This window comes from Mustela erminea, chromosome 5 (genome assembly GCF_009829155.1).
Source record: "Mustela erminea isolate mMusErm1 chromosome 5, mMusErm1.Pri, whole genome shotgun sequence".
NCBI lineage: Eukaryota > Metazoa > Chordata > Mammalia > Carnivora > Mustelidae > Mustela > Mustela erminea.
This window is the reverse complement of record NC_045618.1, coordinates 29,684,471-29,708,494: the sequence shown is the minus strand read 5'-3', so window position 1 is coordinate 29,708,494 and position 24,024 is coordinate 29,684,471. Positions and strand designations below refer to the sequence as shown.

At 40.9% G+C, this 24,024-nt stretch overlaps 1 protein-coding gene across 5 annotated transcripts in view; it reads left to right on the top strand.

The window, feature by feature from the left end:
- The window catches only part of PEAK1 (pseudopodium enriched atypical kinase 1), a 306,975-nt gene that overhangs the window by 223,109 nt on the left and 59,842 nt on the right, over positions 1 to 24,024 (top strand). For all 5 annotated transcript variants that reach the window (XM_032342363.1, XM_032342360.1, XM_032342362.1 and 2 more), the window contains one exon: positions 10,654 to 13,913. In XM_032342363.1, coding sequence (XP_032198254.1) covers positions 10,771 to 13,913 — 3,143 coding nt within the window. In that variant the 5' untranslated portion in view covers positions 10,654 to 10,770. The remainder of the gene's footprint in view (positions 1 to 10,653; positions 13,914 to 24,024) is intronic.

The window sequence follows — 24,024 nt, the reverse complement described above, 5'->3', positions numbered from 1 at the left end:
CCCCAGAGTTGTCTGGGCAGCTTTCGTGACCATCGTGCTCTTTTCCTTCCACATTTCTGTCTAAGATGTGGAAAATCCAGAATTGGTACAGTGTACAGTGATTACACTGTTACTTCATTTTGGTCTTTACTTAGTGGGACTGTATCATTTACCTATCAAGCAAGCCTCCTTTTTTTCTCATTATTCCTTCCAGTTAAAATAGTGTGCTTGATGCCAGTTCAGACCAGAAAGGGAAATGTATATGTACATTTGCAGTCATGTTGCAAATCACATGGCTGTGCTTAGTTAATAAGTGGCACTGCAATGATCCAGCATATGTTTATAGTAATTTTGATGTAAACTTTCTTTTTAGTTCAATATTAAAGTTCTTTTGGAAAACTCATACTCTTGAAAAGAGACCCTGGATTCCAGTTTGAAAGATACTTTTAATCTATTTTTAAGTGGTTATTTATTTATTTATTTATTTTGCAATTATTTATTTATAACAATCATGAAAATAATTCTTATTTGCTTATTAAGAACAGATCCTCCAAATACCAGGAAAGACTGTTACACTTGTTTATGATGGTATCTCTTTGAAAGCAATACATTTCTATTTCTTTAAAGTACTGTATAACTCAAACTTTCATTAATTTGAAAGTGCTTTTTCTCTTTAAAATTCTAAATTAGAAATGTTTTGCAGAATGCATTGTACACTCTTTTCCGTAGCTGGGGAAGGTAAAATTTACTTTGATTGGAAAAATAATACCTCAAAGCAAATGCGCAAGATCCACAAAACAGTAAAGCCTCCAGAAATGGTAAAGTGTGGTAACTGATGACATTATTCTTCCTCTGATGCTGTTGCTATAAACATTCTAGAGGGATTTCTCTCTGAATAATTGACTGTTTTGTTAGTCAAAACCAACTTCCTTCCCAACTTCCTTTTCTCCCTTTCTCTTATGTTTGTATCTTGCACTGTCCTCATTTCCCCCTCTTTCTTATTTCCTTGTTTCATTTTAAAGATTTTTTTTTTAAGTAATCTCTACTCCCAACATGGGGCTCGAGCTTCCAACCCTGAGATCAAGAGTCGCATGCTCTACTGACCAAGTTGGTCAGACACCCCTTCATTCCCTTGTTTGATACCAGAGATCACCTGTCTTTTCACATCTCAGTCAGCCTACAGTCCAGCTTTCTTCACTTGACAGTTGGCTCTGTGATTGCAGGCAGTGGAGAGGAAGAACACAGCAAGGCAACTTCTAGCAGCATCTCACAGTTCACTCTCAGTAAGCGACTTCAGAAGCCCTCCTAATAGGGGTGGCTCCTGAAAGATCATGCTTAATTTGCCTCATGATATTCACTTGGGGAACGCCTGGGTGGCTCAGTTGGTTAAGCAGCTGCCTTCGGCTCAGGTCATGATCCCAGCGTCCTGGGATCGAGTCCCACATCGGGCTCCTTGCTCGGCAGGGAGCCTGCTTCTCCCTGTGCCTCTGCCTGCCATTCTGTCTGCCTATGCTCGCTCTCTCCCCCTCTCTCTGATAAATAAATAAAATCTTAAAAAAAAAAAGATATTCACTTGGAAGCACAAAAAGCACAACTTTCGGACAGCTGTAGCTAATTGTCTATGGCTATTGGTTTACTATGCCTGTTGGTTACAGGTGTGGGTGTGCCTACCTCTGACACTTCTTTGTTCAAGGTGGAATTTCACTGTGGCCGGCAGTGCTGCTGCTGCTGAATGGACTTTCAGGCAGCAGAAAGCAGCCTCCAGATGCCACAGATAGCTGAGCTCTACCATTTTTGCATACACGCATTCATTCAGCCAATTCAGCCATCCTGACAGTCCCTTATTAACTATGTGACCTTGGGCAAGTCTCCATTTCTTCCTTAGTACAGTGAAGCTCATGATAGCATGTACCTTGTAAGGTTTTTAGGAGAGTTAAGAGTTTTCATACATAAAATGCTTCAGTGGTGCTAGTAAATGCTAGCTAAAATTATCATCATTCAATAAGCATTTGTTCCGTAGCTAGTATATTCACAGCAATCCAAGAGATACAGAAGTGAACAAGACACAGCCTTGCTTTCTAGGGCCTTAGATAACTGCCACTCAGCACAGTCTTTAGGAAGTCAGGTAAAGCTTCTCACACAGGTAAAATTTTGAACTTGGGCTCAGAGAATGAATAGTTTTGCCAAATGAAACAGCATTAGAGGAAATACATTCCAAGCAAAGGGAGCAGCTTGTGGACAGAATAAAACTGTAAAACACTGGAGTCATTGGTTACTACCAGATAACGTTTTAACCGCCTCTCTGATGTAGCTGGTGTATACCTTCTCAAGTAGGGGGTCTGAGGTGGGTTCAGTATACATTTTAGAGCTTATAATCTTATAATTAGTTATTAGCAAGTTTATGATAGTAATTTTTTTTAAGATTTTATTTATTTGACAGAGAACACAACTAGGCATAGAAGCAGGCAGAGAGAGAGAGAGGATGGGAAGCAGGCTCCCTGCTGAGCAGAGAGCCTGATGCGCAGCTCGATCCCAGGACTCTGGGATCATGACCTGAGCCGAAGGCAGAGGATTTAACCCACTGAGCCACCTAGGCACCCTGATAGTAATTATTATTATTATTTAACTGGTTCATCGAAGAGTTTGAGCTTAAAAGATGAGTTGGGAGCTGAGCAGTGGCACCTCACAGCAGAGCGTTTGCTGACGCAAGGCTCTTATCGGAGACGGCTGCCATGTGACAGGAACAGTGAATGGTTAGAAAAGCCTGTGGTTAGAACAATTGGAAGTGGATGGGCTTCCTCCTTTCTACAGAGCTTTAGTTAAGTTTTCCAAATTAAGTGGGTTTTACTTCGCTTTATTCTTTAAACAGGAGAACCTTAAGTCTTAAGGTCTTGCTTGCTGATGTGATGGCAAAGAACTGTGATTTTTTTTCCCCCTACGAAGGGGTAGGGAGCGGTCAGATCTCAAATTAGGAAGGTTCCTTTTACTCATGGAATTTCCATTCGTGTTCCAAATTAAAGCTGTGTTTTATCTCCTACAAAGCCTTTTCCTGCAGCTTTGCTTTCACTTCCTCTCTCCACCCTTTTAGTCATATACGGAAGGGTTTGGCAGCTGGTTAAGTATCAGGTCAGCATTTTTCACTGCGGAAGAAGGAAAGGTTGGGAACAGTGACGTGGGGATGCTTGTCACATTTTCCTTTCCTTTTTTATATAAGTAACCCACATGTTCCATTACAAAAGCCTAATGAAAACCTGGACTTGTAAATTTTACCCTCATATCCTGGAGATGGACTAACGTGTGGGATGACATATAGGCGATAGTTCCTCACTGAAAGTGTCCTTAAAAGCCCATGTATAGCACTGAGGAATCTTGACTTTGTCTCTATGGCAATGTGACAGATTTTATGAAGAAAGATAATGGCCTCCGGGAGTCATAGGACTGGGGAAGGAGCTTAGCAGTGCCTGCCCCGTCCTCCCTTATTATTACCAGATTCTCCTTGGGTGCCTTTAGGAAATGCTCTATATATGGTGTTTAATATACCACCTACACAGTCTCCCCCGTTCACTGACTTGGAAATTAAATCCAGCTTGAGGAGCTCCGGCTCTTTCTGTGGGCCTGTTTACTCCCAAGATTGAAATCCAGGGAGGATTTAGTTGTTTTGTATCAAATTTGCTTGAAACTGTTGGACTTGAAGCAAACTAATTATTGTCATTGTCTGTATAGCAGTAGAGAGAGTGAAAAACAGTAATAGGTTCTTAAAAAGCTGTCATGACTTGAAGTGAAATAGGCTACTCTTCGGTAGCTTCATCTGTAGCCTGAAGGGCTTTGGTCTTGAAAACTGTCAAACACAAAATCGGATTTTAGATCATGGAATCGCGGTTAGCTTCTAGGGGCAGCCTCAGCCATTCAGCTCTCTCATCGACCATTCCATCTGTAGGTTTACTTTGTAAGGAATGGGGAAGCAAAGGGCTTTCTCTTACTGAACACTCCATTTGGCTACTCCGTATCAGACCTGTTTTGGCAAATAAATAGAAGACACCAGATTAGACTGTCCTGTTTCCCTAAGTGCCTCAGAAGACACATATTTGACTTCTCAAGCATAACTTCAGCGACAGGAGTTTCCTGATTTGGGGGTGTCAGTGTTGAGCAGGCAAAGCTGCGAGTTCCTGAGTACCACTGAAGTTCTTGCACAAAGACAGTAAAGCCCAAGAATTGTCCCTTGGATGGAGCTACGTCTGATCTGGTACAGCCTCTCTTTCTAGGAGCCTGTTACAAGTTAAAGTAGTTTTGACAGTGTCTTTCAGTGCGTCTCCAAACATAATTAGTGTTGACAAAGGAAGTCCTCATACTTAAGGCTTTGTGGCTTAGACAGCAGCTCCATCTGGTGCTGGCTGAAGGTGTTTGCCTGCTTCATCTCATGGTCCTCACAGCAGTGTGGGTACAGATGCACACAGACTCTGTAAAAGACTGTCAAATCCAAAGTCTCCACTTTAGTGATGGCTTTCTGTTGCATGCAACGCTGACATGAGCTCATCGTGTTCTTGCTGAATCTCATTTGTCTGTCCTGTTGATAATGTGATAGCTGCTAATCAGCTCAACAGCCATCTCTTGAGTGAATTAACTTACTAGCACTCGATGTGGGGAATTATTTTGACTATTTACCAGGCTTGGAAAAAAATATATACTGTACTGCTTTAAAAGAGAAATGGAATCCCTCTCAGATCCGGGGTAGATTGAACTTCATTAACAAGATATTAGGCTAGGATGCCTTATTCTTTTATATTTAATGCAACATAGTGCAAAAAATGTCTTTTTTAAAAAAATTCGTGGTGACTGACATGAACTGTCCCAAACTATTGATAGAAGTTACTTCCAAGTAATAGGATTACACGTGATTTCTATTTTCTTTTATTCTTTTCTGATTTTTCACAGTGAGCATATATAACAAAAGAGAAAATCTCATGTAACAAAAGAAAATAATAATTTAAAACAAAAAGGATTGTAGTTTGCTGTAGCCTCGCGTTTCAGTTCTTTCTCAGATTTTTGTCATTCACCGTGTGGCCTTTTGGGGGCCCTTCAGCTTTCCTCAGTCATAAAACAGAAAGATTGAAATGGAGCCCGAGCAGTTTTAACATTCTTGGTTTGGGAATTATCTATCTTTTTCCCTGTCTCTTCAGCCTCACACTTTCTTGTGTCTTTCTCCAATATTAACATTCAGCATGATCTCGTTTTTGTCATCTTAAACTAAGGAAATCCTTTCTGGACAACACCACCACCCTGGCCCCGCTTCCACTTGGCTCGCTCTTTCTTTCAGTTCCCATCTAAACTTCTTCAAAAAGTTATCTACAATTACTTACTCTTATCTTCTCACTCTGAAACTGACCATAGTCTCCTTTCCATCCCCATGGCTACACCACGAGAGTTAAAGCTAAAGGCACCAACGAGCTCCTGTTGCCAAGTCCAGTAGACACATTTAGGCCCTTATTCCTCATTACCTGTCAGCAGCATTTGAAATAGTTGTCTTCTCCCACTTGAATGAAATCTCCTCATCCGGCTTGTGTATCATCACTATTATGACTGTTACCTTTGAGTTTTCTTCAGAGGTTCTTCTCTTCTCCCTGGTTTACCCATGAAAGCCACCTCCTAGTTTCTTACTAGCCTAGATATTCCTACAGTAATTCCCAAACAGACAAGAACAGCAGAATTCCTTTCTGTATTCCAGTCTTCTAAATTCAACTGCTTCCTCTAGTATATGGCAACAAAGTATGGACTAGTAACCTTATTCCCGAAAAGTTGCACCTCCTCCAACGTTGTCTATCTCAGTAAATGGCCCCACAAATCATTTAAATACATAACCCCAAAATCTCAACATCTGTTACTCTCTCCAGAATCTAGTCATTCGTACACTACATTCCTCCGCCTTCCCTGATGCCACATCCTAATGCAGATCCTCATCATCCCTCATTTTGCCCATTTGCCCATTTGTCATTTTGTCTCCTGGCTTCCTGTCCTGTTCCCCCCAGTTTATTCTCTAATCGGCAGCCAGGGCTCTTTTATTTTTGAGTCAGATGTATTGAGGTGTGATTGCTATACAGTAATAAATCTTGTTTTTTTGGTGTAGAATGCTCTGAATTTTGACAAATGCTTGTAGTCATCTAACCACCACCACACAGCATTTGGATTGTTTGAGTTTTTACCTATAAACCTTTGTGCACATGCTTCAGGGGAAACATAACTTTTCATTCGTCTTGGGTGAGACTGCTGGGTCTCCTGGAAAGCTTATGCTTAACTTTATAAGAAACTGCAAACTCTTTTCGAAAGTGGCTGTGCCGTCTGCATTCCCACCAGCGCCATGGGAATTTCAGTTGTATCATATCTTTCCTAGCGTCAGTTTTCCTGTTTGTTTGCATTTTAACCATTCTGGTGGGTGCACAGAGGTAGGTATCTCATTGCCATTCTAATGTGCGTTTCTGTACGACTAAGGCTACTTAACATCTTTCACGTGTTTATATATGCATATTGGTGAAGTGTCTGCCCAAACTTTTGCCTATTTTTTAAAATTAGATTTGTTTTTTTTTTTATTGAATTTTGAAAGTTCTTCATATATTCTGGATACAAAGTCCTTTGTCAGATACGTACTTTGCAAAAAAGTCTCATCTGTAGGATGTCTTTCCATTCTCTTATCAATATCTTTGACAGAGCAAACATTTTTAATTTTGATAAAATCCAAATTGTCTGGTTTTTTTTGTTGTTGTTCACTTGTTTGTTTTTTTAATGGATCGTGCTTCTTGCTTTGTATCTGAGAACTCAGATTAACTCAAGGTCACAAAGATTTTCTCCTGTTTTTTCCTCATAAAAGTACTAGAGCTTTACACCTTATACTCGTATCTCTGCTCCATTTTTAGTTAATTTTTGTATAAGAGGTGTGAGGCATGAATCCAGGTTTACTTTGTTGGTTATGGATATCCCGTTGTTCTAGCACATTTGTTGAAAAGAATATTCACTGCTGGAGGTGAATATCAGTTGCCTATATTTGTATTGTCCTATTTCCGGACTCTGTTCTGTTCTATTTTAATCTGCCAGGGGTCAGCAGACTTTTTCTGTAAAGAACTAGATAGTAAATATTTTAGGTTTTGCAGGCCAAGAGGCAAAATTGAAGATATTGTGTAAGTACTCGTTTAATAAGAGAAAACAACTTTCTGTGAAATTTTTTTAAACTCAAAATGTAATATTTGAGTACAGTTTTCTGAAATGCAGCTCTACTAATCCAAAGAATGGAACTCTTTTTTGGGAGACGGATGACATTTTGCTTAACTTGGGTGCTAAGTTAGTGTTTCCTCTCAAACTTTATTACAAAGTTCATCTATTAATGTGAAATTTGACATACTTTTATCTTTGAAAAATATCTTTTCACGTGGGTGATACATGTAGTAGCAGAAATGCTGGTCCGTAGGTGCTTGGAAAGTACTGTGAGGTGACAAGTGTGCTGCCTGCCACCTGTCAGAACTTCTGAATTCTGCAGCGTAGCACAAAGCCACCACAGAGGGAATGGAAACAAATGAGCCTGGCTATGTCCCTGTAGAGCTTTATTTAAGGGCACTCTGTTTGGAATTCCATATAATTTTCACTTGTCACAAAATACCATTCTTTTGAGTTTTTCAATCATTTAAAAATTTTTAAAACATTCTTAGCTTAGGGACATACAAAAACAGGGGACAGGCTAGATCCAGCCTATAGGCTAGTATTTGCTTGCCCTGCTTCCTCCATTTCTGTTTCCATCCTTTGAGCATACCCCATTGTCAGGATTACTGTAGCTTTATGCTAAGTCTTGAAGTCAGGCAATGTGAGCCCTCCAACTTTGTTCTTTTCCTAAATTACTTAGGCTATTCTAGTTCCTTTGCCTTTCTGAATACATTTTAGAATTAGCTTGTTGATTTCTACCAAAAAAAAATACTGCTTGGATTTTGTTAGAATTAGGCTGAATCTACCGAGCAAATTGGGGAAAATTGACACCTTAAGAATACTGAGAGAAGTTGGTATCTCTCTCCATTTATTTAAGTCTTTGATACAGTGCTTTGTCATTTTCTGCGTAGAGATTGTAGATTTTGCACATGTTTTATTAGATTTAGGCCTAAGTATTTCATGTTTTGGGGTCAGAGTTCTCTTTTTAAAATGCAAATTGGATCATGTTGCTTCCCCTACTTAAAACCCTTCAGTGGCTTCCCACTCCTCTTAGCATAAACTCTGTAATCTTGCACAGCATAAATGGCCCTGCATGATCTGGCCCCTGCTCTCCCTTTCAGCCTAATTTTATGCCTTTCTTCCCCTTTGCTCAAAACGTTCCAATCTCAGACTAGCAGGAAATGTTTTTTATCAACTAAGGAATAGCTTTTAGAATATCAGAAAGACTAAACAAATGTTTCCAAACAAATGCTTGAAAAATATATTTTAGCCATGTTGAAAAGAACCATTTGATGATCTCCAGCAAAGAATGAACTTGGGTTTTGGCCCAGTTTTTGTGCTCTCTTGTGTGGAATCCTTTGATCTGTAAGTCTGTACTTCTTCAACTGAGTCAGAGGACTTTATGAACAGTATTCACACACGACTTAGCTCTGTGTGCAGGTGTATACACCCACACCCACGAGCGGAAGAAAATATTCTTTTCTTCATTTTACATGTGCTGAAACTCAGCAGAAACACTGCATTTCTGACCAAATAAAGGATCCTGTTGCTGTCCTTGTACATGCATAAAGTTAAACTCTTCAGCCATTAAAATAGTTCTTACATGAACATGACCACTGCCGACTCTATTATAATATCCAAATTAGAAGTGCAACACTGTAGTGATGTTCTGTGGGGAAGTCCGCAGCTATGTGCCTAAGACAAAAGAGAGAGTCGGTCATACGATTTGTTTCTTTGTTTGTTTTTTAAATAAATGAACACATTTAGTCAACTGGTGTTTATTCAGATCCTTATGCTAGACGTATTGAGGTGAATAAGATACAGCCCATACCTTGAAGAGGCTCAAAAACTAGTGGGAAGACAGACAATTAAAAATGAAAGTGCTTGTTCATGAAGCTATGTCTAAGTGGCTTTCATAATACCAAGGAAATGAGTAGCCCAGTGGGATTTACAGTATAATAAGACAAGTTGATTGTTAAGACATAAGGCTAGCAGGGAGGCAAGGACCATATCGTGAAAACCTAAGGGACTTATATCCCATCCCATCCTGTAACTCAGAGGTTCCAATACCTTAATGCACATAGAACTCATTAAACAACAACAGCAACAACAACAACAACAAAACACAACCTGGAGAACTTGTTAAAAAATCAGATTCCTGGAGTCTTCCCTCAGAGACTGACTAGGTGGGTCTAGGGTGCTCCCCTGAGTGGTTCTTATTTACCTGGTAACTCCTAGTCTGCACACTGACATTTGGAAGTCAGTGCATTAGGTAAGATTGAGCCACCTTGGGGCGCCTGGGTGGCTCAGTGGGTTAAAGCCTCTGCCTTCGGTTTAGGTCATGATCCCAGCATTCTGGGATCAAGCCCCGCATTGGGCTCTCTGCTCAGTGGGGAGCCTGCTTCCTCCTCTCTCTCTCTGCCTGCCTCTCCGCCTACTTGTGATTTCTGTCTGTCAAATAAATGAATAAAATCTTAAAAAAAAAAAAGATTGAGCCACCTAATACTTAAGTAGGTAATAAGTTGAGCATATTAACATTTTAGAAAATGCTAATTTTAGAAAGGAATGAATTTGATAGTAGTACACAGAACAATAGAATCACCTGAGACTCTCATTAAATATGAATTCTGATCCAGTAGATCGGGGGTTGCACCTGAGATACTGCATTTCTAACAAAGTGTGGTCCGAGGACCACACTTTGAGTAGCCAATGTAGAAATGTTGGGTTGAAATGGAGTGAGATGCAGACATGAAGATCGTTGAGAGCCTGTTGCAGGGATCTAGGTAAAAGATGGCGAGTCTCTGAACTATTAGCAGGGTCTGCTAATGGCAAGAAAGTGTTCCAATGAAATGTAATAGACCAAATTGACAAGACTAATTTAAGGAGTTTGTTAGATATGGAGTTAGACGTGAGAAAAGAGGTGTCAGAAATTGAGCTTAGCTATCTAAGTAGATGATAATGACATAACTGAAATAGGGTACAGGAAGAGGAAGGAGGTGGCCTAGGGAGTACAGGGGAAGGCTGGTTAGAGTAGAAAAGGTTCCTGAAGTTGAGAAAAGGGATAGCCAGAGGATTTGTTTTGAATGCATCAAGATTGAGGAGTCTATGAGATATCCAAAATTAAAAGGCTAGGTAGAAGAAGAAGAACCTTCAGCAGACTACAAAGTGTCAGACAGGTTGGGAGATATTAAAAAGAGCAGTTTCAAAGACACTCCCAAAGGGCAAGGTCACAGTATCATTGCCACATAGACATCAAGGAAAAGATTATATATAGTTCAATGAGAGGGTACAAAATTATGGCTGCAAAATGAACTTTCCAGAATGCTGATTGGCTAAGGTGAGTTTGGAAAGTGCCCAAATTAGTATATCTCTCAATCTTTTAATTTAAGGAAAAGTTGAGGAGTGGAGCCAATTGTTTTAAGTCATTCTTCTGATTTAAGGCCTCATAGTGCCTTTTCCATTTAGATTTTCTTTTTTTCCCTCCCCCCACAGATTGATCATACCTACAAGAGCTGCTATGGTACCAAGGGGAGGTGAAAACTGATGGACGAAAGTTTTACTACCATGCACTGAAAAGAAAGCATTGTCTGTGAAGGTCCTTTTTTAAAAATGTCTGCTTGTAACACCTTTACTGAACACGTTTGGAAACCTGGTGAATGCAAGAACTGCTTTAAACCTAAAAGCTTGCACCAGCTTCCCCCAGACCCTGAGAAGGCACCCATCACCCATGGCAATGTGAAAACTAATGCCAATCACAGTAACAACCACCGCATGAGGAACACTGGAAATTTCCGTCCTCCTGTGGCTAAAAAACCCACTATAGCTGTGAAACCCACTATGATGGTGGCAGATGGGCAAAGTGTATGTGGTGAACTTAGTATCCAAGAACACTGTGAGAACAAACCTGTCATCATAGGATGGAACCGAAACAGGACACCCTTGAATCAGAAACCACTTAATAATAATAATGAAGATGACATTGAAGGCTTTAGCCATGTTCCTAAGCCTTATGGCAATAATGATAGTGCAAAGAAGGTATCAAATAACAATAATGGACTAACGGATGTGTTAAAGGAGATAGCAGGCTTGGATGCCATCCCTCAGATAAGAGGAAATGAAACAAACTCCAGAGAAACATTCTTAGGAAGAATAAATGATTGCTATAAAAGATCACTGGAAAGAAAGCTTCCACCGAGTTGCATGATGGGTGGGATCAAGGATACTCAAGGCAAGCACGTGATTCTGAGTGGGAGCACAGAAGTGATCAGTAATGAAGGGGGCCGGTTCTGTTACCCAGAGTTTTCTAGCGGTGAGGAGAGTGAAGAAGATGTACTTTTCAGTAACATGGAGGAGGAGCATGAGAGCTGGGATGAGAGCGATGAAGAGCTGTTGGCCATGGAGATTCGCATGAGAGGGCAACCGCGCTTTGCTAACTTCAGGGCAAATACTTTGTCTCCTGTTCGATTCTTTGTGGACAAAAAATGGAATACAGTCCCCTTGCGAAATAAGTCCCTGCAGAGGATCTGTGCTGTCGACTATGATGACAGCTATGATGAAATCCTAAACGGCTATGAAGAAAACTCTGTGGCCTCCTATGGACCAGGAAGTGTTCAGAGCATGGCATCCTCTGACTCTGCATCACCAGGTTCTTCTTTAACAGAAGAATCGCGTTCTGAGACAGCCAGTAGTTTATCCCAGAAGATCTGTAATGGGGGAGTATCTCCGGGTAACCCCGGAGAGTCTAAGGACATGAAAGAAAGGGAGCCCAATTGTGAAAGTCTCTCTGGTAATAGTCAGGAGAAGGACTCCTCACAAGCACCTAAAAGCTCAGTAAAAGTTCCAGAAACACACAAAGCCGTCCTTGCTCTCCGACTGGAAGAGAAGGATGGCAAGATTGCCGTACAAACTGAGAAGCAAGAAAGTAAAGCCTCTACAGATATCGCTGGCCAAGCCATAACCATAAACCTCGTCCCCGTGGAAGAGCAAGCAAAGCCTTACCGAGTTGTCAATCTGGAACAGCCACTGTGCAAGCCATATACTATCGTGGACGTGTCGGCAGCCATGGCCAGTGAGCACCTCGAAGGCCCTGTTAACAGCCCCAAGACAAAAATCTCATCTTCTACTCCAAACTCTCCTGTGACATCGCCTGCACTGACATCAGGACAAACAGGTGCCCATTTCCAAAACTCCAGTGCAATACGATACCAGGAAGTGTGGACTTCCAGCACCAGCCCGCGACAAAAGATACCCAAGGTGGAATTGGTTAGCGGTGGAACTGGGCCTAACATCCCTCCGAGGAAAAACTGTCACAAGTCAGCACCCACTTCACCTACAACAACAAACATTTCCTCTAAAACTATCCCTGTTAAGTCACCCAATCTGTCCGAAATAAAATTCAATAGTTACAATAATGCTGGTATGCCACCTTTTCCAATTATCATTCATGATGAGCCGACTTATGCTCGGAGTTCCAAAAATGCCATCAAAGTCCCCATTGTCATCAATCCAAATGCGTATGACAATCTAGCCATTTACAAAAGTTTTCTCGGAACAAGTGGAGAACTCTCGGTGAAGGAAAAAACCACCAGTATAATAAGCCATACTTATGAAGAAATCGAAACTGACAGCAAAGTGTCCGATAACAGCACCAGCAAACCTACTGACTGTCCCCAAGCCAAGGGGTTTTCCAACAGCACAGAGCGTAAAAGGGGCTCAGTGGCTCAAAAGGTTCAGGAGTTTAACAGCTGTCTTAACAGAGGTCAGTCTTCACCGCAGAAAAGCTATAGTTCTAGCCACAGCTCCCCAACAAAGATCCAGAGAACCACTCAAGAACCTGGGGCCAAAACCGAAGGCCCTCAGGAGTCTCCGATGACGTGCACCACCAGCAGCAGCAGCAGGGAGAAAGCGAGCACGGTGCTTTCTCAGATTGTGGCTTCTATCCAGCCACCGCAGTCCCCTCCAGAAATGCCCCAGTCTGGCCCGAAAGCATGCAGCGTGGAAGAGCTGTACGCGGTTCCTCCAGACGCCGATGCTAAGAGTACCCCTAAGAGTACACCAGCCCGACCCAAATCTCTCTTCACAGCTCAGCCCGGCGCTGAAGCTGAAGCCCCGCAGACCACAGAAAGCCCGACGACCAAAGCACGGAAAGAGCCGCTCACAAAGCCGGTCACCAGCCCTCTCTCCAAATTAGTGGCCAACCCCCAGAGCGAGCCACCACCTCCCTTTCCCCCACCTCGCTCTACTTCCTCCCCTTATCATGCAAGCAACCTTCTGCAGAAGCATTTCACCAACTGGACCAAGCCCACCAGTCCTACCCGGTCAACGGAAGCTGAATCGATTTTGCACTCGGAAGGCAGCAGGCGGGCCGCTGATGCGAAACCTAAGCGCTGGATATCATTTAAAAGCTTCTTCCGCCGCCGGAAAACAGATGAGGAAGAGGATAAAGAGAAAGACCGAGAGAAAGGAAAACTGGTGGGCCTGGATGGCACAGTCATCCACATGCTGCCGCCACCTCCAGTCCAGCGCCATCACTGGTTCACAGAGGCCAAAGGAGAGTCCAGTGAGAAGGCGGCCATTGTCTTCATGTACAGGTGCGATCCTGCCCAAAGCCAGCCCAGCGCCGATCAGAAGGCCAGAGCAGACCAGGCAGCCGTCAGAGAGAAGGATGGGGCAGAGGACGGGTTACTGCAGGACTCAGAGAAGAAGAAAAGGAGTCATTCTTCTCCATCACAGGTTCCTAAAAAAATCATCAGGTATGTAAAATAGAATGGCAGAGTATGGGAATTATTTTTAACACATTTTTAGGTGCTAAGTTTTTTACATCTTTGAGATTACATAAGAGCCATTTATGTTTATAAGTAGCACTCAGTGGCCATCGTCTATCTTTATAACTGCATTCCAAGATTAGAGTATTATTAAAGTGATCTTACTGCACCAAGCAAGGTTTATGGCCCTGGAGCTTTAGCTGAAGTAGCCTGCTGCATTCTGGTGAATGGAAAGGGGCTTGAACACAGAAAAGCAAATCCATAACACCTTAATAGCAGTAAATATTATACGTTGCTTTGAAATCCTATGATAGTGTGAGGAAGAAACAGGATCAAATGAATAAATTGTGGCACCCTTCTTACCCTCACTGTAGATGGAATAAAGCTCCTCAAGCCATTCATTTTGGTGTTCACCAAGGTGTTAGCTCTATATGCATTACTTTGTTTTGAGGGAATATTTGGGTTTTTATTGTGTCTCTTCTTCCTAAGTATTGTGGGAAAGGGGGAGGGGAGTGTGCAGTGGAGACAGGGCCAGCAGTTTAATGATTTAACACGTGGGCGACAGAAGAGAAGTTGGTCATTGAGGTTGAGACCCAGCCAAGAGTAGAATCCTGATGGCAGCTGGCAAGTGCCCACCCATTCACATCCACTCGGTTCTCTAGCTGTTCACTTCCTTTCTCAAATAAGGGTTCGTGATCACATTCCCAGGATTTGTCTCCCATCCATACAACAGCCCTACAAATTGGTTGTCTTCTTCCGAAGATCAGAGAAGTTAAGAAGTAAGCAGATTCATGTAGTTCACAGTTGACAGAGCCAGAATTCAAACTTGATCTGTCTGATTCATTGTATTCTTCCCACAGTGTTGCACTGTTCACAAACATAAGAGCAAGCAAGATTTTTATATTTTCACTTGTAATCATTCATATGAACATTCATGTTTAGGAAGCTTAAGTTTTTTGTTTCTCATTTGTATTGTAAGCAAAATTAATGAAATGCCAATAAAAATAAGAACTATTATCCCAAGTTTGTAACAGATGGGATGATTTCCTTATATCCCCTGTACTTTTTTTTTTTTTTCCAAGATTTTATTTTTAAGTAACCTCTACACCTAGCATGGGGCTCAAACTCACAGCGCCAAGACCAAGTGTTGCATGCTCTACTGACTAGGCCAGTCAGGCACCCTGTACTTTTTATTTTTAAGCAGAGATATGCCCTGAGTATTTCTTTCATCTGATTCTAAGTCTGCCTCCCTCTTACTTACACAGTAAGCCTTCTCTACCAGGCCTGGCCCTTTCTTTGGCAAACTCTTATGAGAGCGTAGATCCGCTCATAAGACCAGCTTTTTGTTAGAACAGTACAGATAAAAATTAAGATGAATACTTAATGCCTTCACTCTTTCTAGCAAAATGTTAAGAAGTTTTATATATATATTCTTTACGAAAATAAGCTTTTTATATAACCCCAAAACAGTTGTCAAAATGCTAGCAAGTTCCTGTTTTCCTTAAATCCATATAATAGCAAAGCAAGTAGAATAGTGGTAATATATTCCTGGAAAGAGTAGTCTTGTCATTGGTAGTTGAAAGTGGATGATAGAATATCATACTCCAGTGGTAATAAAACACATGTATTGCAGGTTACTGTTTTATTTAGGAAAAAAGCAATTTAAACAGCACCTGGTTGGAGTTACTTATGTCAGATAGTTCTCCCAGATCAGTAAATGGCTTCACTCCTCATTAAGTAGGGCTGTGGTGTGTTTATCCGCATCCTGGAAGGAAGAGCCAAGCAATGATTTGGCCTCTCTTCTGTGGAATGAGATTCTCTACTTTGGCTGCATTGCCACTGCATGTGGGCCTGAGGACAGCCCAGGCCCTTGACACAGCAGACCCCTTACTGTATAGCTTATATTTTCACAGATTTGCTTGTACATGAGCCAGTCATATTTTCCAAAATTCATCAGTTCTTGACAAGTAACTCCATGAGGGGTGCCTGGGTAGCTCAGTCAGTTCAGGGCCCAACTCTTGGTTAGGGCTCAGGTCACGATCTCAGGTCCCGAGGTTGATCCCCAGTGGGCTCCACGCTCAGCGGGCAGTCTGCTTCCCTTCTCCCTCTCCCTCTTTTCCTATCCCCATGTGTGCTCTCTCTCTCTCTCTCTCTCTCTCTCAAATAAGTAAATCTTTTTTAAAAAAGGTAACATCCATGAATTGAAGCAGTGCTGTTGGTTTGCCCCATTGGTTTCAGATTTAACCATGCATCATGGTAACTTGAGGGCTGTTAAAGCAGAGATTGCTGGGCCCCACAAAGTTTCTGATGCAGTGGGTCTGAGGTGCTGTGGGCCCTGAGAGTTTGCACTTCTTACAAGTCCCCAGGTGATACCAAGGCCCCTGGCCCTGGGGTTACACTTTGGGAGCCACTGATCTCACCACCATTCAGAATCTAAAGCTAATGTGCTGTCCTCTAAGTAGAGCATTTTTGAGGTATTAAGGTTTTCTTAGAGACACTCTAGAATTGTCACGTTTCATATTTGTCTCAGAAAAGGGGGTTTTAAACAGTTTTATTTTAATCTAAACATGGATACTCGTTGAAAAATATACACCATTTGCTTTTTTAATAATTACTTAATTTACTCGGATACACCATTGGTATTTACTTGAAGCAACTTAGAAAGGGAAAAATGTTACTGTCAAATGTCAATATTTGTGTTTCCAGCCTGATGGCGGTGTAATCATTAAAATAGCATCCCGTGGCTGGGAACATACTGCTGGAAGAAATGAAAATTCAAGTTTTTCTATAAGTAATGAAGATTCCAAATCCAAACTATAAGAAATAAAAAAATACTCAACTGAATGCCAGACCCTAACAGATAAGAGATTTTGTAGAGCCTTCTGTTACAGGATTAGACTGTTATTCAATTCATTTATTTGACTCTTCAGGCAACAAAAAATGAGTGTCTTAACTGTGCCTTATATAGGCCATCGGGACAGGTGAGGGAAAGATCATCACACTGCTGAAATAACAGGTTTGGCTTTGACTTCACTTCAGCTCTCCGTCCGGTCCTTCAGGGGACAGTGATTGTAATGACAGCTATCACTGGAGTTAGTTTGAGGGTATAAAGCGAAAATATGTACGAGACTTTGCACAGGGTCTGGCATAGGTTGGGTGCTTTAAGATGTCAGTAGCCCCTCTGCCTTCCATATAATAAATGCTAAAACAATGTATGTGTGTCATGGTACAGAAGCATAAAGCACAGAGATTAGATCAGCTTAAAAGAGACTTCTCAGAAATGAAATACAAACCAGTTCTTAAAAGACAGATAGGATTTTTCCCGCTGCTTGGGAAAGACATTGCAGACAAAAGGAACAATATATGCAGAGTCACAGAGAAGATGATAGCAAACAGAGTCCAGACAGGTGGCTGGAAAAGGATAATGAATAGACCTGTGGTTCTTCAAATGCGGTCAAGGCAAGGTCAAATAGTGATCATGCAAAAGTCACCGTTTTCATAATGAGACATTATTCTTTTCACTGCACTGACATTTGCACTGATGGTACAAAAACAATAGAAGGCAAAATTACTTACACCTTAACACAAGTCAAAGCCATGGAATAATATTGTACAAATAGTTAAAAAAAAAAAAAAAGTTCATTTAAGCATGTCCTTGGTGAAGTAGTAAATTTTATTAAATCTCAGCTCTTGAGACTGTGTCCATTTAAACATTCCATGTGATGAAGTAGGAAGTATACATAGATTATTTCTGTTGAATACCAAAGTATGGTGGTTATTGCAAGGAAAAACAGTTTGAGTTACAAAGCTGAGCGAACCACCTTTTTCTTTTCTTTTCTTTTTAAGATTTTATTTATTTGCCAGAGAGAGAGAAAGAGAAAGCACAAGCAGGGGGAGCGGCAGGCAGAGGGAAAAGAAGGGAGCTTCTCCCTCTCAGCAGGGAGACCAGTGAGGGGATTTGATCCCAGGACCCTGAGAACATGACCTGAGCTGAAGGCAGACGCTTAACTGACTCAACCACCCAATCCCCTAGCCACCGCTTTCATGGACTGCCTTGAAAGAACAGGTGGCAGACCCGCTGTGGCTATTCAGACTTGAGTGCTTTTCTTAAGAATGAACATAGTAAGCCTATTACCTCAAGGAAAACAACTGACAGTATTTGTTGTCAATGATAAAAAGTTAAGGCTTTCAAATAAAAATAAGATTTTTAAAAAACTTTTATCTGCTATCATGACTTTGACAGCTTCCTGATGTTTAAGGATCTTTCTGATGAGAATGGTGGTATTTGCTTAAAAAAAGATTTTTTAATATATAATGAAATGTGTCAACATTTGGAAGATCTGCATAACTCAGTGAACTAGTAATTTCAAATGACCTAATGCACAATATTACAAAATTATGCGCAAGTAAAAGATCCATTGAAATTGCAAGTTGGATGGATATTTTTCAATGCAACTGAGGCCAGAAAGTTTATTGATATGGTTTCAGGTTCCACACTGCAAATAATCTTTAAGACTTCCACTTAACAAGTTCTTATATGGTACCAAGGAGAATATCCACAATTATCTAAAAGACTACTAATAGACTTTTCCTTTCCCACCTCGATATCTGGATGAGATCACATTTTTAAATATATAGTTGACCGTGGAACAACACAGGTTTGAATTGCATGGGTCTACTTATATATAGATTTTTCAATAAATACTGTAAAGTACTATAAGTGCATTTTCTTTTCCTTATGATTTTCTCAATAACATTTTCTTTTCTCTAGCTTACTTTATTTTAAGAATACAGTATATGATACATATAACATACAAAATACGTGTTAATTGGGGTACCTGGGTGGCACAGTTAAGCAGTGGACTCTTGGTTTCAGCTCAGGTCATAAACTCAGGAGTCATGAGATCAGGCTCCTCATCAGGCACCACACTCAGCGTGGAGCTGCTTCAGATTCTCTCTCCCTCTGGCCCTCCTGCTTGTGCTCACTTGCATTGCTCTCTCTCTCTCTCTTAAATAAATAAATCTTTTTAAAAAATGTGTTAATTGGCTATAACTAAGACCTGCTTAATAGTAGGTTACTATTTTTAAGTTTTGGGGGAGTCAGATTTATACACAGGCCTTTTTTTTAATTGTTTTTAAAGATTTTTTTTACTTGAAAGACAGAGATCACAAGTAGGCAGAGAGGCAGGCAGAGAGGGAAGGGGAAGCAGGCTCCCTGCTGAGCAGAGAGCCCAATGTGGGGCTTGATCCCAGAACCCTGAGATCATGACCTGAGCAGAAGGCAGAGGCTTAACCCACTGAGCCACTCCAGTGCCCCTGTACACAGGTTTTGACTGCAGTTCCCCTAACCCCTGCGTTGTTCAAGAGTCAACTGTATTTTAACCAAAGCAGCATATCACAGCCGATTGAATGCAGAAGCACATGTGAGAATTCAGCTGTCTTCTCTTACGTCAGATACTAAAGAGATTTGAAAATGATGTTATAAAATAAAATAACCCTATTTTTAAAGGGTTTATTATTTTTAAATGAACTAGTAACTATTTTTAAATTGTCTCATTTTTAATTTCTAATACGGTATCAATTGGTAGAATTCACATAAACAAACGCCCTTGAACTTGTCGATAATTTTTAAGTGTAAAGGAATCCTGCAAACAAAAAGTTTGAGAAGTGCTGAGACAAGATGTGAAGAGGCTTACATGATATGTTGAAATATTTGGCCCTTATCTTTAGATTTTGGGGCAGAAACTGTTTCTTTTCTTCTTCTTCTTCTTTTTTTTTTTTAAGATTTTATTTATTTATTTGACAGACAGAGATCACAAGTAGGCAGAGAGGCAGGCAGAGAGAGAGGAGGAAGCAGGCTTCCCGTAGAGCAGAGAGCCCGATGCGGGGCTTGATCCCAGTACCCTGGGATCATGACCTGAACCGAAGGTAGAGGCTTTAACCCACTGAGCCACTCAGGCACCCCAGGGCAGAAACTGTTTCTAAGGGGGAAAGTGTGTGACTTTTTTTTTAAGATTTTATTTATTTATTTGAGAGAGAGAGAGAGAGCACAAGCAGGGGGAGTGGCAGAAGGAGAGGGAGAAGCAGGGTCCCCACTGAGCACAGAGCCCAGTAAGGGGCTCGAGCCCAAGACCCTGGAATCATCACATGAGCCAAAGGCAGACGCTTAACCAGCTCAGCCACCCAGGCTAGTGTGTAACTTTTTAAATTTTTTTGTTTTAAATTTTTATTTTAAGATTTTGTTTTTTAACTAATCTCTCCACCCAATGTGGGGCTTGAACTCAAAACCCCAAGATCAAAAGTTGCACGCTTCACCAACTGAGCCAACCAGGTGCCCCCATTTTTTTTTTTTTAAATAAAATCTCTATTGGCAGTACTATTGAAAATGGGCTGCAAAGTGGAAATACTGTTTACCATGATATTAGTCAAATTTTGACTCAGGAATATATCCATAGGCATCATTTCTATCTGACTAGTCTGGATGAAGAGAAGGTAACTTAGTAGTTATTCTGGTCTATAATCCTGTGGGAATTCCTTCACTATTGTTTTTAGAAGCACTAGCCTACCTACCATCTCTTCAACTCTTTGGTGTCCATATCATGAGGAATAATATCACTTAGTGAGAAAAGCACTAGAGTCAGACTAAGATTTGAATTCCATCTATACTACTGGTAGTTGTGTGGCTTTTGACTTAACCTCTCTAAGCTGAAGCTTCCCAACCTGTACAATAGAGATAATAATACCTACCTTATAGAGCTACTGTGAGCACTAAATTGATAACTGTAAAGCATCTAGCACAGTATCTAGCAATAGGGTTAGCCTCTTTATAAATTCCATTTAGGGCACCAGAATTTAGAATAATCCTTGCTGAAGGTCTTACCCCTGTAGTCTGTTTTTAGAACAGCTTTCTTAACATAAATCCAGTCATATCCCCACACTGCAGAAGGCCCTATATATGTGAATTTTGTCACCTGTTTAATCTTATTTACCTTCTTGCTCTTGAACCTCAGTTATTCTGGCTTCCTTCCTTTCTGAGTGCCTTATTTATAAGGTTTACCATGACATCAGTACTTTAGGACTACCTTTTTTTTAAGATTTTACTTATTTATTTGACAGAAAGAGATCACAAGTAGGCAGAGAGAGAGAGGAGGAAGCAGGCTCCCTGCTGAGCAGAGAGCCCGATGCGGGACTCGATCCCAGGACCCTGAGATCATGACCTGAGCCAAAGGCAGCGGCTTAACCCACTGAGCCACCCAGGCGCCCTAGGACTACCTTTTAATTGGATACTGTCTTAAAATGGGTCCTTTATTTATTTTCATTTTAAAGTTTTTTGTGAAAGAAAATTTTAAACATATACAAAAGTAGATAAATTAGTAAAATGAGCCACCATTTGCCCTAAAACCACATTTCAACAATTACCAGTTTATGGCCAGTTTTGATTCATCTATACCCTTATTTCCTTCTCCTGTTATTTTGAAACAAATTCCAGACATTTTGTTGTAAATGTTTAGTATGTATCTCCAAAAGGTAAGTTCTTTTTTTTTTTTTCCTCCCATCATGACCATATGCCAGAAAGGATTCTTTAAACTTTAATGACTAACTCCTGGCTAAACAGCATCTAGTATCAGGATTTTAAATACTAGGGGTTTTTGCGTGGCTCAATCAGTTAAGCATCTGCCTTCGGTTCAGGTCATGATCCCAGGGTCCTGGGATTGAGCCCCACATCAGGCTCTCTGCAGAGCAGGGAACCTGCTTCTTCCTCTCCCTGTGCCCCACTCCCCCAACTTCCCCAGCTTGTGCACTCTCTCTCTGTCAAATAAATAAAATCTTTTTTTTTTTTTAATTTATTTTTATTTTTTTTTAATTTTTATTTTTTTATTTTTTTTAAAGACTTTTATTTATTTATTTGACAGAGAGAGATCACAAGTAGGCAGAGAGGCAGGCAGAGAGAGAGAGGAGGAAGCAGGCTCCCTGCTGAGCAGAGAGCCCGATGCGGGACTCGATCCCAGGACCCTGAGATCATGACCTGAGCCGAAGGCAGCAGCTTAACCCACTGAGCCACCCAGGCGCCCCTCAAATAAATAAAATCTTAAAGAAAAAGATTTTAAATATTAAATATATTCTGATGACTCCCTTCTGGACCTCCCCCATGATTCACATACTTACCCATTTGGCATTTCCACTTGAACATCAAGTGGACATCTCAAATGAAACATGTCCAAAACAGAACTCTTGATTTTTCCCTACAAATCTATTCCATCCCAGGTCTTCCCTTCTTGGTAAATGATCCCACTATCCATCCAGTTACTTGTTCTAGGAAAGTAGCAGTCACCCATGGTCTTTCTTTTCCTCACCCCCTACATGCAAAATATCAGTGAATCTTATTAATTCAACCTCTAGAATATATGCCAAGTCTGTTTACTTCTTTCCATCTCTGCTTCTACCACACTGGTCCAGGCCACCATCATCTCATCTGATTTTCCTTTTCCATTTAGGAAAAGCATTTTCCTTTCCATTTAGGAAAAGTATTTTCCTAATTGATCTCCCTGTTTTAATCTCTAATCTCTCAAGAATAACCACAGTGTCAACACAATGAAGGAAGTCCATACATAATATGACCACTGCCTACCTGTTTAACCTATCTCCTACTCATCCTCTTGTTCATGAGCTACTCACAGAACAGTTTTCTTTCTTTCTGTTCTTCAAACATGCCAAACATAATCCCTTTTTATCAGCTATTCTCTCTCTGGAATGCTGTCTTCAGATCTTTGTATGGCAGGCTCTTTGTCATTCTGCTGGCTACTTGTCTATTTATTTGTCTAAGATAGAGATGGTGGGTGGTGTTGCAGAAGAGGGAGAGAGAGAATCCCAAGCAGGCTCCCTGCCCAACATGGAGTCCAGCGTGGTCTTGATCTCAGTCCTGAACATATAACCTGAGCTGAAATCAAGAGTCGGACACTTAACCAACTGAGCCTCCCAAGTGCCCCATTCAACTATCAATTTTTTTTTTAAGATTTTATTTATTTATTTGTCAGAGGGAGAGCGAGCACAGGCACACAGAGTGGAAGGCAGAGTCAGAGGGAGAAGCAGACCCCCTGCGGAGCAAGTAGCCCGACACGGGACTCGATCCCAGGAAGCTGGGATCATGACCTGAGCCGAAGGCAGCCGCCCAACCAACTGAGCCACCCAGGCGTCCCTCAACTATCAATTTAAATGTCACTTCCTTGGATTCTCTACTGACTGCCTAGTTTTAAGAAACTTGCCCTACCCTTAGTCACTTCCGATCACATCATCCTTTTCATTTTGGATTTATTCACATGTTTGTCACTTTTTTTTTACACTATTCCATCTTCATTTCACTCCTTTTTTCTGGATTCAATTTCCTTCTTTCTCAACTATGTCTTTAGTAGTCTTTTCAATAACCAGTGTGGTAAATTTATTATTGATTAAATCATCTTTATTTTGTAATCAGTAGGCAGTATCTATTGCCAATCATATGTCCTTAAAAATTTAGTTCAAATTTTTTTTTCTAATCAATTAGAAAACCTTAGCCAATACCTAAGAAAATACTATAACTCACCCCAAATAACGATAATATTTCCAGCCAAAGTTTAAGATCTCACTTGCTCACGAATGGCCTGTTTTGGCAAGACTTTCTGGCTTCATCAGCCCTGAAACAACATCTTCCTAATTAGCAAAGATCCCCAGCATGCGTTTCTGTGTGTCATTTATATCTGTTTTCTCTCGGACTCCCAGAAACATCTCAGGAATTCAGCTATGCCTCACACTGCTGGGATTCTGCCCAAACCTCCACCAACTTCTATTTTGGACAGGCAGATAAGATTTGGCACACCTTTACTCCCTTAAGAATGCCATTCGTCTATATAAGCTTTTCCTTTATCCTTCCAAGATCTTTTTGATCTTCTTAGAGTCCTTATTGAGAGTCCTCAATAATCCAGGAGTCAATCCTAGGAGCTTTCTAATCCACTAAAAGGTTCAAGAGTATAGACCAAAAGTTGGAGAACTATGGCATATAGGTGGATCCAACTTGTCTACCTGTTTCTCTAACGAAGTTTTATTGGAAAACAGCCACACTCAT